Source organism: Caloenas nicobarica, chromosome 4 (genome assembly GCF_036013445.1).
Source record: "Caloenas nicobarica isolate bCalNic1 chromosome 4, bCalNic1.hap1, whole genome shotgun sequence".
Classification (NCBI taxonomy): domain Eukaryota; kingdom Metazoa; phylum Chordata; class Aves; order Columbiformes; family Columbidae; genus Caloenas; species Caloenas nicobarica.
The window spans coordinates 77,219,554-77,235,175 of NC_088248.1; the positions used below are offsets into that span (position 1 = coordinate 77,219,554).

General features: G+C 48.4%; 1 protein-coding gene across 1 annotated transcript in view; it reads right to left on the reverse strand.

Moving 5' to 3' along the window:
- The window catches only part of GFRA4 (GDNF family receptor alpha 4), a 72,859-nt gene extending 57,732 nt beyond the window's left edge, over nucleotides 1–15,127 (reverse strand). Inside the window, exon 1 of the mRNA XM_065633839.1 lies at nucleotides 14,867–15,127. Coding sequence (XP_065489911.1) covers nucleotides 14,867–14,906 — 40 coding nt within the window. The 5' untranslated portion in view covers nucleotides 14,907–15,127. The remainder of the gene's footprint in view (nucleotides 1–14,866) is intronic.
- Between the last annotated feature and the right edge of the window lie 495 nt (nucleotides 15,128–15,622).

The following is a 15,622-nucleotide window of genomic DNA, read 5'->3' on the forward strand; positions in this document are numbered from 1 at the left end:
CTAGGAAATGGCTGATTTCTGGTGGGAAGCATTTATTTGGAAACTGAGGGCAGCCCCTTGCTTCTGATGCCATCTTGTTTTTCACCTGTGCTACCACACACAACAAGCTTGAACAAAATCTTTGGCCCTGAGGTCAAATGGCACATTCTGACTTGTCTGTGGCCACATGCTTAAACCATCCCCCACCAGTGCAAGACACGTTTACACGTGTCCTGGGTCTACGACACCTCCTAAGTGTGCCAGAACATTGGTCAGGAGGAGTCAAAATTATGCCAGTGAGCTGATAGATAACCAGATTGGACAACAGCAGGACAGGGCTTAAGGATGTCTGGAATGAGAGAATCATAGAATAATTTGGGTTGGAAGGGACCTTCAAAGCTCATCCAGTGCCCCCCCTGCCATGAGCAGGGACATCGGCACCAGCTCAGGTTGCTCAGAGCCCCGTCCAGCCTGGCCTGGGATGTCTCCGGGGATGGGGCGTCCACCACCTCTCTGGCCAACCTGTCCCTGTCCCTGTTGACTATTTCACATTGACAGATGTGGCTTTTGCCTCCTTTCATGTTTACACACGCTTAACTTCAGACACGTGAGCCATGTGGATGTGGGAGTGTTGTGAGAATGTGCTTGAATGTAACTACGGCCATGCATTGATGTCTATGTGCTCACTGTGCATCTGCCGTCCCCATGGGGAACCTGTTTTGTACTAAAGATGTTTTCGCATTAGTGTGTAAATTAAAGTATGACTGCAATAAGAGTCAAAAGGGAGCCCAAAAGAGAACGTAGAAGATTAATTATGTGCATATTTTAAGTGCTTTATGTCTGTGAAGGTTTATTTGAAAAATAAGGGTGAAAGAGAAACACTGACGCTACAAATAAAAATAATATAGAGAAATACATCTCTTTTATTATTAAATTGTAGATTAAAATAGGAAACATGGGGTAATATAGAAACATATATATCTTTGTGGAGGCTTTCTATAACAATCAGCATAAAATAACATAGCAGTACCTGACAGCTTAAATAAAGATAGGAGCCTCAGCTCCTATCTACGCATTTATCTCCTCTGATCCAGACAGGGTAAAGAGGCATAAAAGGCTCAGATAATAGCATCTTTTCTGCACACCAGCTCCCAAACGATAGGCAGATTTTATACTCGGTTACTCCACATAATGTCAACATTGTTAGGAAACAAAAGCACCATGAAGGAACATTTTTTTTTTCCCCTCCTTCTCTTTCACCTTGTTTTTTTTGTGTGTTTTTTTTTCCTCCCTTCAGATCTTTTACATTACAATTTCTGTATAAAATAGTACGGGGCAGATCTGGAGCTCTGTGCCCTCTGGACCAGCCCCTGAATTTGTGGGACAGCAGGACCTGAGATGACGGGAACGAGCAGTGCAGACGCGTACACACAAATCATATGCACAGAAGCACAGAAAGCATCAGCCAATACACTTAATCCCTGTCCCTTTCTCACTGCAAACTGCCACAATATCTATTGTAGTCGACAGCTATCGACCATTGCCTGCCATGCCATTAACCTTTGCCATCCAGCACGTCAGAGGACAAAGCTGTGTGTCACATCTGAGCCGAGCAGCATGTGGGAGGCACCAGCAGAGCCGCAGCACACGCTGAACGGGGTGGTGAAGCTGCTGAAAAGTCTTAATACAACCAAGTATTCCTGGTTGGGAACAGGGGACAGGCTTTTTAGCAGGGTTTGTTGCAACAGGACAAGGGGTGATGGTTTTAAACTAAAGGAAGGAGATTCAGACTGGACATGAGGAAGAAGTTTTTGCCCCTGAGAGCCTGTCCCAGGTTGGCCAGAGAGGTGGTGGATGAGCCATCCCTGGAGACATCCCAGGCCAGGCTGGACGGGGCTCTGAGCAACCTGAGCTGGTGCAGATGTCCCTGCTCATGGCAGGGGGGGCACTGGGGGAGCTTTGAATGTCCCTTCCAACTCAAACTGTTCTATGATTCTATGATTCCCTGTTGTCTTTGCTTGTCCAACAAGGTGGACTTCATCTTGAGATGATTTATCCTGGCCCCATGTACAGTATGGAGACCAGTCTACTCTTTCCCCAGTTCCCTTCATCACCAACAGTTACCCACTGCCCCCTGAGCTGTTGTCTTGCATCCTTGGCATCTTCAAGGTGACACCACATCAATAAGACCCAACCTGCAGGTGTTCCTGCAAATTTCCACGCTAATATCCATCTCTTGGAAAATGTAACCCTCCCTGAAAGGTGCAGATGGCACACGACCAAGGTCTTGGGCATTGCCCAAGAGAAGACGTCACATTATTGTCCACAACTATTCTACTTTGTGATGGTTTGTATACACAAGACCATACTTCCCATTTGACATTGCTCAGCTGCTTTCACCTCCAAGGACTAGTCTTGAACTCATCTAAAGTTCCCACTTTGCCTTTTCTCCCTGGACTTGTGCTTACTGCCTTTATGGTCCCAGGAAGCCATTTCTTTGGCTCTACAGAGATCTGTATCAAACACTTTACTGCTTAGCTGGGAAAAAACAAGTAGCAGAACGAAAGGAGCCTATATAGCCTTTTACTTGCCCCTTTTCTGCTATGAACTTCACTAACTTTTCCACCAGTGGGCAACACTAGGAGCTCATTCCCTTTTCCACCACTAATTTCACATCAACCTCTGAGATCTGAACATCTTCTGAGACTTCTATCACAACTATCTCACCTGGCCATGAGACTTAAAAATTATTTGGGATGGACAGACTGACACACATACACAAGATTCTTTTTCTCAGGAAACCACAGGCTGAAGTACAGCATGATTAGCTTGTTTACCTTGAGTTCGACCAGCTCATTAATTCTTAATAGCCTGAAGGGTTTTCTCCTGGGACACCTATATTTGGCTAGTTGATTTGTTATGAGAAGAAAGAGTTCTTGGCACTTGCTTGAAGAGACAGGGAAAAATCTTGGCAGCAGCTACACACATTTTTTGGAAAACGCTCATTTTTGAGTCCCAGCTTAATGGAAGGTGACAATAAGAACGATTGTCCAAGCCTGACTTGGAGCCAGCCCTCAGGGAGGTTACATTGAAGCTCCTGCCTTCCCCATCTCCATTTCCAGGGAGGATGGGGCCAGGTCTGGGGGCAGGAGGCCTTGTGTCCTGGGAGCGGGGTGAGTTTTGGAGGTGGAGAGGGTGAGGCCAGGTCTAAGGCACCAAGAGCAAGGCTGGTTTAGTGGAGAGGAGGAGGAGCCACCTCATCACCCATTAACAAGAGCCAAGACTCTTGACTGACCCAGACTCATCATCCATCACTGAGCCACCTCTCAGCTCTACTGCCAAATGACCATTAAGACCCTTGGTTGAGCAGCATCATCTTTCCATGGTACCTTCAACATGAGTGTGGGATATATAGGGTGCAGGGAAAAGGGGGGCTGAAAGAACTTTGGCCAACCCTCACTTCCAAGTGTTCAAGGCAGAAGGATGACCCCGCGCCTAGTGACGTTGTTGTCCTGGATATACAGGCCCCTTTTTTAGCACATGGATGCACCTAGGATCTACAGATCCTACACATAAATGCAGCATTTAATCCTCATGCCCAAAACCTCCTGAAGAAATCGCATTGAACCTCAATCTTACCCCAAAGCGAGGCCCTTCAATTTCTTTTTCCAGTAAAAATGAGAAAGAAAAATAGCCTAAACATTTTTCTCCTAACACTCAAAACTTTTCCTTTCTCTGCTTCATGCTGTTGTTCTCTCTTTTCCCCTCCCTGTCTTACAGAAGTGTGACTAATCCTCTTCCTTCCTTTGCACTGCTACCTTGAAGGTATTTATAGAGCATGATCATGTTCTCTCCTGTGTCTTTCTTCCCTTTACAACTTTGGATAAATCAAGCTTCCTCAGACTCCTCTCATGTGTCTTATCTTTCACGAGGTCATGCTATCTGCAATGGCAAGCCAAGAAAGGCTTTGCCTGTTGGAGAGGACACTTCAGAGCTCATACAGGCTCTGCAAGAAACTTCTGATGGACTCACTTTGTGTATGCACATCTCCGGTCCCTTGCCGGGTCTACGTTCATGTGGGTTTGAATGGACCTATATGCATTAGGAACAGGGGGATTTATCTGTTCTGGATCAAATCAGGCAGCGTTATCATTTATTTTATATTATCTCATGTCATTGTTAGTGTTCTGCCTTCTGATCTGGAAACAGCCGAAAGGAAGATGAATGTAGGGGGTTGAAAGAGATGAAGCTGAAACACATTTGTCCAACATTTGCAGGTTGTCTGAGAAATGCAAGGTGTCTGGGAGGGAAAGGGTGGTGTCTTGTGCTGTGCCTAGGTTAGTTAATTAAGGACACTCATGGTGCTGGTTTAAATGGCCCAGAACTCCCTCATTCATGCTGTTAAACTGTCTTCCCCTTCAAAACAGAGCAACCACGTGCAAATCCACCAAGATTGGTCCTTGGCTTGTGCTAGCTCCTGACCAATCCCCAGGAGATGGCCAGCTGGCCATGGCCAAAACCACTTCAGGGATTTTGATAGGTTTGACAACCAAATTCCCATGGCTCAAAAGGCTCCTGGGAATGTTGAGTGGCCTATGTGACCCCTAACAGAGTCAACAACTCCAGGTACTTCTGATCATCACTGTGACCAGAGCCATCAGGTCTGTGAAACAGTTGGAGATTTCCCATTAGATTTCGGTCCTTCTCTTTTAACCATGGGAAAATGTATTCCCTAGGAAAATCTGGGGTTTGCAAGCAGAAAAACAAAGTACTAAGTTAATCTTTCTTTCTTTTTTTTTTGCTTTTTGTTTGGTGTTTTTTTTGGGGTTGAGCACATTGAAATGATGGCTCCTCAACTGCTCCCTCCATCCTCAGCTGCTCTCTTGGAGAATGAGAAACCTTGGTGGCTTAGGTGGGGTTCATCTCACTGAATGCAAAGCACAATCAAGGAAAGGTCTAAAATTGTCACCTTGATTTGCTTCATCCTCCTTGGAGACAACACTGATCTGGAGAGGGTAAATGTCCATCTGCACCTGTCAACCTTTTTCCACTGATTTCAAGGAAAAGTTCATAAGACCAGGTGAAAACCAAGTGGGAAACCCATCTCCTGCAGCCTGCTGGGACCATCCCTGCCTGGTGCCCGGGCAGGGGCAAGTGAGAAACAGGGTACATTTCTCTTCTTGTCCAGTGTCCCTCTGGGAGGAACAATTTCTGTTTTCTTGATAAAACCAAGTAAAACAGAACAGGGACATCTGAGGCTTTGTTTTAGTCCTTGTTTTTATTCCTCTTGAATTATCCTCAATAAGCATTTTATTTTCCACTCGCTATATTTTATTGCAACTTTTACTATTCCTGATTTGTCACTGTTGTTCAGAAACCAAATTCTACTAAAAGCCCAGTATTTTTCTGTGGAAATGAGTTTCTGTTTTCCAGTCTGCTCTTCTATTGGAGGCTTTTTATTTTTTGCACCCCAGGGCTGCTCCTGTCCCTATGGCACATTGCTGAATTCAGCCCTGTCTCTTTAGCCCCACACATCTCTAATCCCAGCGCAAAGCAGGATCACTGATCCCTGCGTAGGGCATATGGGAAGATTTTCAGAGCAGATTAGTCAGCTACTGCACTTGAATTCGGTTCCTGCCTGAGTTCCAAAATAAGAGCTCTGTAGACTGTGTGCACAGCAGGTGCTGCTAAAAGACATTGTTCCTTGTACGCTAATAAGAAATTTTGATCCCAGCTTGTAGTTAGCTGCTTCACACAAGCACGAACATCCCAGGTCAAATGCTGTGCTGTCACCTGGTTCTGCCTCACAATAATTCCCCTACCTTAAAAATATCCTTATTTTATTTTCCAAAACCTGAGAGACACACAGAAACAGATGCCATGATTCCTCATCCCATGGGACAGCATTCAACCTGCTGATTAGGCACTTTTGAGGGAGTTCACTGCATTCCTTGTTGTTATTTGGGTTTTTTTGTTCATTTGTTTGTTAGCTTGTTGTTGTGGGGTTTTCGTTTGTTTGGGTTTGGGTTTTTGTTTGTTGGGTTATTCTTCTAGACCTTTCAATTTAAATTAATACTTATTGGTAATGTGATAGCATATAGCAAACTCAACTAGAGATCTGGACCCCCTTGAGTCAGGTACTTAATTACTAAGAGGCTTTCCAGCACATATTCAGGATTGGCCAAGCTGGGTCTGTAGGGAGGAAGAATGAAGCAATATCAGGAGAGGGAGATAAATTTCCTTGCATTAGTCCCAGGAGGGTGGTAACTCCGAAGCTGCTTTACCCAGCACGTATGCCTCCACGCTCCTCACTGATGGATGGGTCCCCAAGCTGTCACTTCACATGCACTTTGCCTGCAGAGACTCACACCACCTTTTGCAGACAGGGGAAATCCAACCTTTAGGGTTTCCCCAGCTCCAGAATGGCTCTCAGACCTTCATGGTGCCACACTTTCCTTCTCCCAGCTCCTGCATCTCCTATTTAGGTTCATTCAGCCTGGAGAACAGGAGCTGAGGGGAGACCTTCTGATCTCTGACCTGCCTGAAAGGAGCTTGGAGCCAGGGGGGGTCGGGCTCTGCTCCCCAGGAACAAGCGCCAGGACCAGAGGAAACGGCCTCAAGTTGCGCCAGGGGAGGCTGAGGTTGGATCTGGGGACCAATTTCTTCCCCAAAGGGCTGTGGGGCATTGGAACAGGCTGCCCAGGGCAGTGCTGGAGTCACCATCCCTGGAGGGGTTGGACAGACGGACATGAGGTTCTCAGGACATGGGGCAGTGCCAGGACTAACAGCTGGACTCGATGATCTTGAGGATCTTTTCCAACCAAAATGATCCTATGATTCTATCTGCATCTTCAGTCCAGCCTCTCAGGAACCCTTTCTCCTCCACTTCCCACCTCCAGACCAGAACCAGCTCGGGACCTTCTCCACTGTTCCCTTCCCACATCTTCTGGCCCTGATGGAGAAGTCTCATTTTGCAAGTCTAACATGATTCCTGATCTTTTTCCCAGAACAGCAGGAGAGCTCCACAAGGCTGGATCCCGGAGGAGGTTCCTTATCTGGGTCTCAGGACATTTCATTCATTTTTTCCCTGCAATTAGCATCCTAAATCGTCACAAAAAGGGGACAAGCTTTCCAATCAAATAGGGAAATTCCAGACAGTCAAATGAAACCACCTTTCAGGGCTTGGGGCAAGCTTGCTTGGGGCAACACACCTTATGGTTATAAGGTTTGCTAATGCCTACAAAGCCCAACAAGCCTCCAAGCAATCCCATCATCATCCTAAAGGGAAACCTGCTCTTCTCCCTTCCTTTAGACGAGCTTCTTAGGAACATAGTTTAGTGCTGGAGTAAGGTTATGGTTGGACTTGATGACCCTGAGGGTCTCTTCCAATTGAAATGATTCTGTGATTCTGTGATTTAACTAATCAGATGTTTTCCTGGTTCACAGCAAATCTTTTCTTCCTAATGCACAGCTCGAGCTCCTCTTCTCTCTGCCTCATTCCAGCTCCTTGCGAGGTGGAGAATGAATTCTTTACATTACCCTGAAGGTATTTATAGGTTGTGAGCACCATGACCCTCCTGAGCATTTTTTCCCACACTGGAAAGCTCATCTCAGCTGAGATGACCCTGACTGTGCCCTCTGTCCGAAAGATGATGTGGCTGTGACAGCCAGACCAAGGTGTGCAGTTTGTCTCTCATGCAGCTTCACTGGGTAATGTTATCTTACCAAGAGGAAGAAAAAAAAGAAAAAAAAAAAAAGACCTACCATGAAATTGCTATAACTCATGTGTCAGATCCGGGGCATAAATCAACTAACCCTTGCAAGGAGGAGTGTAATTCCTTGCCGTGCAGAGGAAACACTTAGGCAAACTCAGCCTTGTCTGGGGCTTTACACAAACAGGTCAACCAGCTTTGATTCATTCCAAGCCCTGTCTAATAATTCAGCATGCTGGTTTGCTCTCCTCTCCATTAGTAGATGGCAAACACGTCGTCCTCACCTGCAGCCTTTATTACAGAAGATTCCGTGTACATAGATTTATGTCGCCTCATGCCTTGCAACGTCTTTTTAGGTGCCTTCTGCTGTACATGCCGAACATCAAAGGAAAACACAGACACCAACAAAGGAAAAAATGCGCGGTGCTACAGGAGACATCTGCTACCTATTTCCACATTGCAGGTAACCGAGTCAGCTGTAAAATATCTGAGAGATATTGCCGTGAAAGGCTGTCACGGGGAGACGCATTTTTCTTCACATGCATGGAAGTTAAAATCTCAGCCTGTTATTAAGACTTGTTTATCTAACGCCACAGAGACAGGTAGCTCTGAGAAGTTTCCTCCCAGCTTTCCTCCCTGGGGCAAGTCTGAAGAAGGGGCCACGTAACCTGCAAGTTAAACGATTGTATCTGCAGCCAGCACTTGCAGAGTTGGTTTACAGGTCCTGGACACCAGTTAGGGGTGATACACATGAGCAATGGACAGAAAGAAAATTCAAGTTATAACCATGGTGGAGGTGATACTTGTAAAGGGTCCAGTATGGGTAGCAAAATGAAAAAAAAAAAAAAAAAAGAAAATAGAGCAAAGTATTCAATATATTCAATAGAGGCTGCCACAGTAAGAGATGAATTAAGAAATTCAAAATCATTTACGATTGATTTGACTGTTCATGTAAAACTCTCACGGACAGGGTAACATGAATCCTGTACGAGTGGTGGCCCGGACACCAGGTTTGCTCCAAAAAATTCACAGCTGTCATGCAAATGAAGGCTCCTTTCCCAGGAGGCTCTAGCTGCCCTGTGTTTCCTTGGCTCTGATTAATCAAGGATGATGGGATTTCCCAGGTGGCTGTTGCAGAGACATCAGCGAGCCTCATTTGATGCAAAGCTTGAAGCAAAACCTGATATTTTGCAGAGATTGTGTACAATTTGCCCTCTCTGAAGGCACCCTGGAGCTCTCCATAGACCTGTCCTGAGAATTTTCTGAGTCCAGTCCAGCTCTGAGTCTCTGGAGACCTCAAATCATTCAGACAGGGACTCTACAGAATGGACCGCTTACAGTTAAAGTCTGCAGCTCAGACAGAAACATTAAAGTTGACTCTTGACGCGAATTATGTGTTTGGCCTTTTTCTTCATTGTACAAGTAACAGGCAGAGAGGAGGAGAGCAAAACCCACCAGTTTCTCTGGTCTTAACTTGCAGCCTTTTAGAATCACGGAACAGTTTGGGTTGGAGGGTCCTCCCCAGCTCCCCCAGTGCCCCCCCTGCCATGAGCAGGGACATCTGCACCAGCTCAGGTTGCTCAGAGCCCCGTCCAGCCTGGCCTGGGATGTCTCCAGGGATGGTTCATCCGCCACCTCTCTGGCCAACCTGGGCCAGGCTCTCACCACCCTCAGGGCCAACAATTCCTTCCTCATGTCCAGCCTGAATCTCCCTCCTTTAGCTTAAAACCATCACCCCATGTTCTATCGCAACAGGCCCTGAAAAGTCTGTCCCCATCTTTCTTATTGACCCTTTTAAGTCCAGAAAGGCCACACTAAGGTCTCCCCGGAGCTTCTCTTCTCCAGCTGAACCCCCCAACTCTCTCAGCCTGTTCTCCCAGCAGAGCTGTTCCAGCCTCGGATCATTTTTGTTACCCTCCTCTCATCTGGATCCATTTAAAATCCCATCCCAAAGTGGAGTGTCATCCCCTTGGTGGCAAAGAATAGATGGCTTAGCCTGGTGATGTATGAAAGATGAGCAATTTGATCCTGCTTTTGGAAGAAGCACCAGAAAACCTGCTCCATTCCTTTCTCCTCAATAAACTGGACCCATAAACTTCAAACCAGCTGCCTGCACTTGTGTGTCAAAACGACCCCCCCAACCCATATGTCAGCAGTAGCTTGGGGAGTGCTGTGAATAACTGTCAAAACACTCAGCAAGAAAAGGTATCACAGACAGGATTTTCCAGTTGGATTCAATAAATCAAAACCACAGCACAACCCTTCTTACTGCATCTTTCATGCAAACTGCTTCCCAGATGGCTTTGGGCAGAAAGAGGAACACGTGCACTGAGGAGCTGCCTGTGGAGGAGGAAAAGGGATTTGCATGAAGGGAGGTGAAAAGAGAGGAGACTCAAGAGTGGCAGGATATGGCCAACGCAGTTTTGAACTGGGGAATATACATCTAGTCTGATGGGATACAGGGAAACACTTTTTCCCCATGAGGACAGGAGAGCTGAATTTATTCAGCCTGGAGAAGAGAAGCTCCAGGGGGACCTTATTGCAGCCTTTCTGGATTAAAACGGGTCGATAAGAAAGATGGGGACAGACTTTTCAGCAGGGCCTGTTGCAATAGGACAAGGGGTGATGGTTCTTACCAGCTCAAATTCTGTAAGATGCAGGGAGATACTTGGAAATATTCATGAAGATAGCAACCTTTCTTAACACCTACCAAGCTCACTACAGCTCAGCAACAGCCAGGTGTGGCATCACTTATTATTAGATCTAAATCCTGGAGAAGTCACAGGTGTTTTAAATGTGATGTGACTTTAGAAGATGCCTATCCTTCCTCTACACTCATTTTTCTTCCCTGTGGCAGCCTCAGGTTCTCATTACCCCAGGAAAAATGGTGACTTCACTTTCTGGAAACCGTTTCTGCTCTCCATAAAACAGTCCTTGGTTCTTGTCCTCCATCAGCTTGACCACCACAACCCACTCCTGGATGCACTCCCCACCAAGTCACACCAAACTGGGTTTTCCTCCTTTTCCATCTCCGGGACGTAATGCCCATCCGTGGCTCCACTTGCCATCCATGTCTTCAAACTCATCCTCTCAACCATGAATTTCCACTCTGCTTTCACCAGGAGTCCAGCCGCAACATCCCCATATTTGAACCTTTAAAGCTGTGATGGCCAAAATTGATGAAGGAAGTCCCCATGAGATGGTGGAAATATCTTCTCAGCCCTACTCCCCCACTCACTATCACACAGTTCCCACAATCGGTTCATCCAGGCTTGAAGTTCACTGCCAGGAGGTGTAACCAAAGGGGATTTTGACAGATGCATTTGAAACAAGGGAGCTGTACCAAACTGAAGATTGACAGGAACAAGCTTTTCATAGCTTTGTTCCTTTTTATTTTTTCAATTAAATGTGTCCTTTTAAAAAAGAAAAATGTTTTAGCAGGAGAACTTCATTTGAATTTGTTCTCTTCCACTTTTAGGTTAAGAAGAAAGAGGTGATTTTTTTTTTTTAAGGAAGCAAACAGAATATGAAGTCCACTGGACGGAAACAGAAATCATAGGTACCTTTGTGACAGAGTATTTTGATTGAAAGGTGGAAAACTTCAGCGACATTAAGAGTCATGTTTAAAAATGACCAAGTGGAAAGTTAGGAAAATGAACAAGTCTTGTGTGAAAATGATGGAGGGAATTTCAGGCACAATAGAAGTCATCTGTGAAAATTGCCAGGAGAGCAGAGAAGACATTTCTGTCTCCAAAAGCAAAATAAAACACTATTCACAGTAATTCATACTAATTATTAGACTTAACTAGTACTAATTTTTACCCAGCAGTAATTACTATTTAAGTCTCCAGAGCTCTGGAAAAAATGTTTTTTGGGTGGGACGAGATCCTTGCAGAGGAATTTTACAGTGTTTCGGGACAGCCTGTTGAGGGAGAAGTTTTATTTCTTCTCCGCACCAGTATGGAGAGACATAAATATCACATTCTTATTGATGCAAATAACGGATTGTTCCTGTCAGAACTGACAAAGGCACTAATTTAAGGAGCGTTTTCCCCTCTCATACACACAGATGCATTTTTCAAGAGATTTTTTTTGCTCTCCCCCTGGGATCTGAGTTCCCAAACCAGGTGAAAAATCTGCCAGACGATCTCTTGTGTTTGATTGCACCTGTGAAGAGCCTGTGGGAAACATATGCCAGAAAATATGCTAACGACTAAGCGCAGTAAAACTTGCCAGGTAAATGTGGCAGTTGTTGGCAGAAGACGGCCCAGATGTCATTGCAGGGTCCTGCCCTCCATTGCAATGGTCCAGAAATGACTCTTGGTCCCATGGGGAATTCACAGAAAACTTACTGCTTTCAACTTCAGCCTAGATTTAAATTTTCACCTTTTAATTATTATTTTGTTAGCGGAGGGACGGATGTGTCCTCTGAAAGCTGCATAGGGATAGGCAATGCTTTGGGGGCTCCTTACAGGTGTAACCTAGTGTTCTTGTAAAATTAATTATATTCTTTATATTTAATTATATCAGTGCTTTCTAGAGCATCGATTTTCCATAAAGTCTTCCTGAATGCATCACCACGGTCCTGTGGATGGGATTTCTAGCCAATACCACAGGTGCAAGCAAATACCAGGGGACACTGAGGCAGCAATGAACTTCCCCAAGGCCATGTCCCTGTCCCCAGCTGTGTGCTTCTTTTCTATCCTTTCCTCTGACACTGGTATTTATGTGGCTGATGGTGAGACAGATCAGGGTGTTGATCTGGCTGAAAAGTGGTTGAGGGGAAAGAAAAAACCTATTTGACTGTATCAGTTGTCTGTTCTGGCTCAGCCTGTGTGCCTGTGCCACCAGGGAGCTGGGTATGAAGTAGCAGCAGGAGCTCTCTGTCCAGGCTGGATGATGGTGATGCTGCCCTGTCCCACCTCGGAGAGCTCTAATTTCTCCAAACCTGCCTCTCCCCCCCAGGATCATCCCCAAAAATGTCACGGGGGACACACACACAAAAAGCAAAGCGCTCACACTGCAGCCCATGTGCTGTGCAACCAGCATGGATGAAGCTGGGAATCATAGAATTATTTTGGTTGGAAAAGACCCTCAAGATCATTGAGTCCAACCACTCCCCCACTCCTGGCACTAAACCATGTCCTGAGAACCTCATCTCTGTGTCCGTTCAACCCCTCCAGGGATGGTGACTCCACCGCTGCCCTGGGCAGCCTATTCCAATGTGCTTGCAGCTGCAGATGCTGCTGTCTCCATCCCAGCATCCTTGATCCCTGCAGGGGATCTCCCTAGACACATCTAAATGAGCAGCCCTCATCCAATCCATGACACAAACATCGAGAAAATATCTACATAGCTGGCTGAGGGCACTGGATGACATCTGCCAGGATGGTGCTGAGCCTGCGTGGGGTCAAATGCCAGTTTGGAGATGAAATGGTCCTGCTGGAGACCCCAAGATCAGAAAGCCAAAAGGTGAATACTAGCTGATGGCTTTGCTCTGGTTGGACCAGAGGCAATGAGAGTACCCTTAGCACCTGCCTGCTATTCCCAATTGCATTGCTGATAGGGGAGAGCTGGCCATTTGCTCTTTTCTCTAAGTCCACTTTCTCTAGAGAAAAATCAATCAGTCCACCAGTCAGTCAATCAGACAGTCAATCAGCGAGTCAGTCAATCTGAACCATTTGGAAAATGGATCCTGCAGAGACCTGGACTCCCACCCAAAAGCCCTGTGAGCCTTGCAGGAAAAATCTCTGGCTCTGAGAGAGGCTGAGACCTTCCCCAGCCCCGGGCACAACTCCAGCCTCTCAAAGCAGGAGCCATCCCAGCCTGGGACATGTCCAGGTCCCGGTGCTCCTCCAAACAAAAGCAAAGCACTTCCTGGCGGGAGATGGTCCCTCTTGGGGGGGTCGAATTACCCCCCCACTTCCCCCACCTTTGGGACTTGCAAGAGTTGCTGCTGCTGACATCTAGTGACAAGGAGAGCCGGCAAAAGGAGTTACCTGGAGCTCCTACAAAGCCTTCCCCGCCGAGGGAAGAACCTGCTGGGGGTCTTCCCCAGCGGGTGGGTGCACAGCAGGGATGCTCGGGATGCAGAGGAGGCAGTGCCCGGCCATACCGGGTGGACCGGGGTGTCCCAGCCACTTCCATACACCCCAAGACCTTTTCCTCCGCCAGTGCCTACCCGAAGAGGACCGGTGCATCCTCCCCCCTGCCTCCCCACCGCCTTTGCTATTTAAACACAGACTGGTTTGCTCTCTCAAAGAAACACAAGAAGTGGCACAAAAATACCCTAAAGGGAGCTGTCGGGGTTGCATGCAGGCAAGGGCAGGCAGAGAGGCGGCTCCCAGCCGGGCTGCAGCCCCTTCATTCGCGGTCCTTCCCGGGGACGTGGGGACCCCCGGGAATTGCGGGCAGGAGAACCGTCTGCTCTGGAGCTCGGGAGAAGCGGGATGCGAGCGGGATGCTGCAAACCACATCCCCGCGGATAGGGCGGCATCCCACGGGGGATGGCATCTCCCACCCGCGGCACTGGGCGAGGGCTGCCTTGAGCGCTCGCAGAGGGATGGGGGGAGACACCTGGGCTGCTTAGCCCCCAACTCCCCGTGGAAAAGAAAAAAGCCCTGAGGACAGCCGAGTTTTGGTTGGGTGAGAGGAAATCTGCAGCTGGAAGCCCTGAGTGCACAGACAGACACACACACACCGCTCAGGACACGGTGCACGGTGCTACACAGAACAGAGGGAGAGCTGGGGCTGCCAGCCCAGTCCCACCAGCCCCCAAAACCCCGACATTTTCCAGCTTCACCATCACCCTGAGTCTCCCGACGCCGTGCAAAATCTGCCTCCCCCCCTCCCCAGTACATCCCTCCAAGCTCCTCTTCAGCAGCAAGAAGTGCCTTAATTCCCTGGGTTAATTTAGACCTTTCCGCGGCAAACAGGGCTATCTGGAGTGACAGTAGGAAAAGATCCCAGCGCTTGGGTCCAGAGAAAAGGAGACAACGGAAAGCTGGGTGATGCCACCCCAGGGGTGATGCCACCCCAGGGCTTGCCCGTGCTCCTGGGGTGCTGGGGAGGGGGAGACCTCCCGTGCCCGGGGGTGGCCGAAATGTCCTCGCAAGCAAACCCCAGCATAAAGTTGTGTCCCCCCTCACCGTCCCCCGTCCCTCCGCGCTACTCACCCAGGAGGATCAGGGTGCAGAAGTAGAGGATGCCCCTCATCCTACCGCTCGACAACGGTTCGGATCACACCGACTCGGCACGGCTCGGACCCACCGGCCCGGCACGGCTCGGCACGGCGGTGCCGGAGGATGCGCGGAGGCTGGGCAGGGTGGGAGGCGTCCCCGCCGGCCCGGCCCGGCCCTCCCCGGGCCGAACGCTCACACCGCAGCCGGCTCAGCCCCGCTCCGGCCCCGGGTCGTGCCCGCAGCCGGGCTCCCGCCGGCCGCTCTTCGCCTCATCCCTCCTGGAAGCAGCTGCGGAGGGGGCCGCTTCTTTGCTGCTTTTTTAAAAAAAATATTATTTTATTTTTTAATCTTATTATTAATTTTTTTTCTTCTCTTTTTTTTTTTTTTTTTTTTTTTTTCCAGCAGCAAACTTCTGTCCGCCGGGGCGCAGGTTCCGCCGAGCCCGAGCGGCCGGGCAGCCCTCGCTGCCTTCCCCGGGCTGGCTCCGCTGCCGCCCCCGCCTCTCCGCGGCCGCGGCCCCGCGGGGAGGGGCTTGGCGGCCCGGCCCCGCTCCTCCCCGCCTCCCCGGCCCCGAGGGTGGGAGATCTCCCCCAGCCCGGAGCAACTCGTCTTGGGCACCCCAGGGCATGGCCCCGTTCATCCCTTCCAGCCGCAGGATGTCTTCTTTCTCCCCGAGTTGTCCTCCTGGAGGGACCCAGCATCCCACACACCCTCATCTCTTGGCGGCCTCAGACAGGGCGCTCGCTCAGG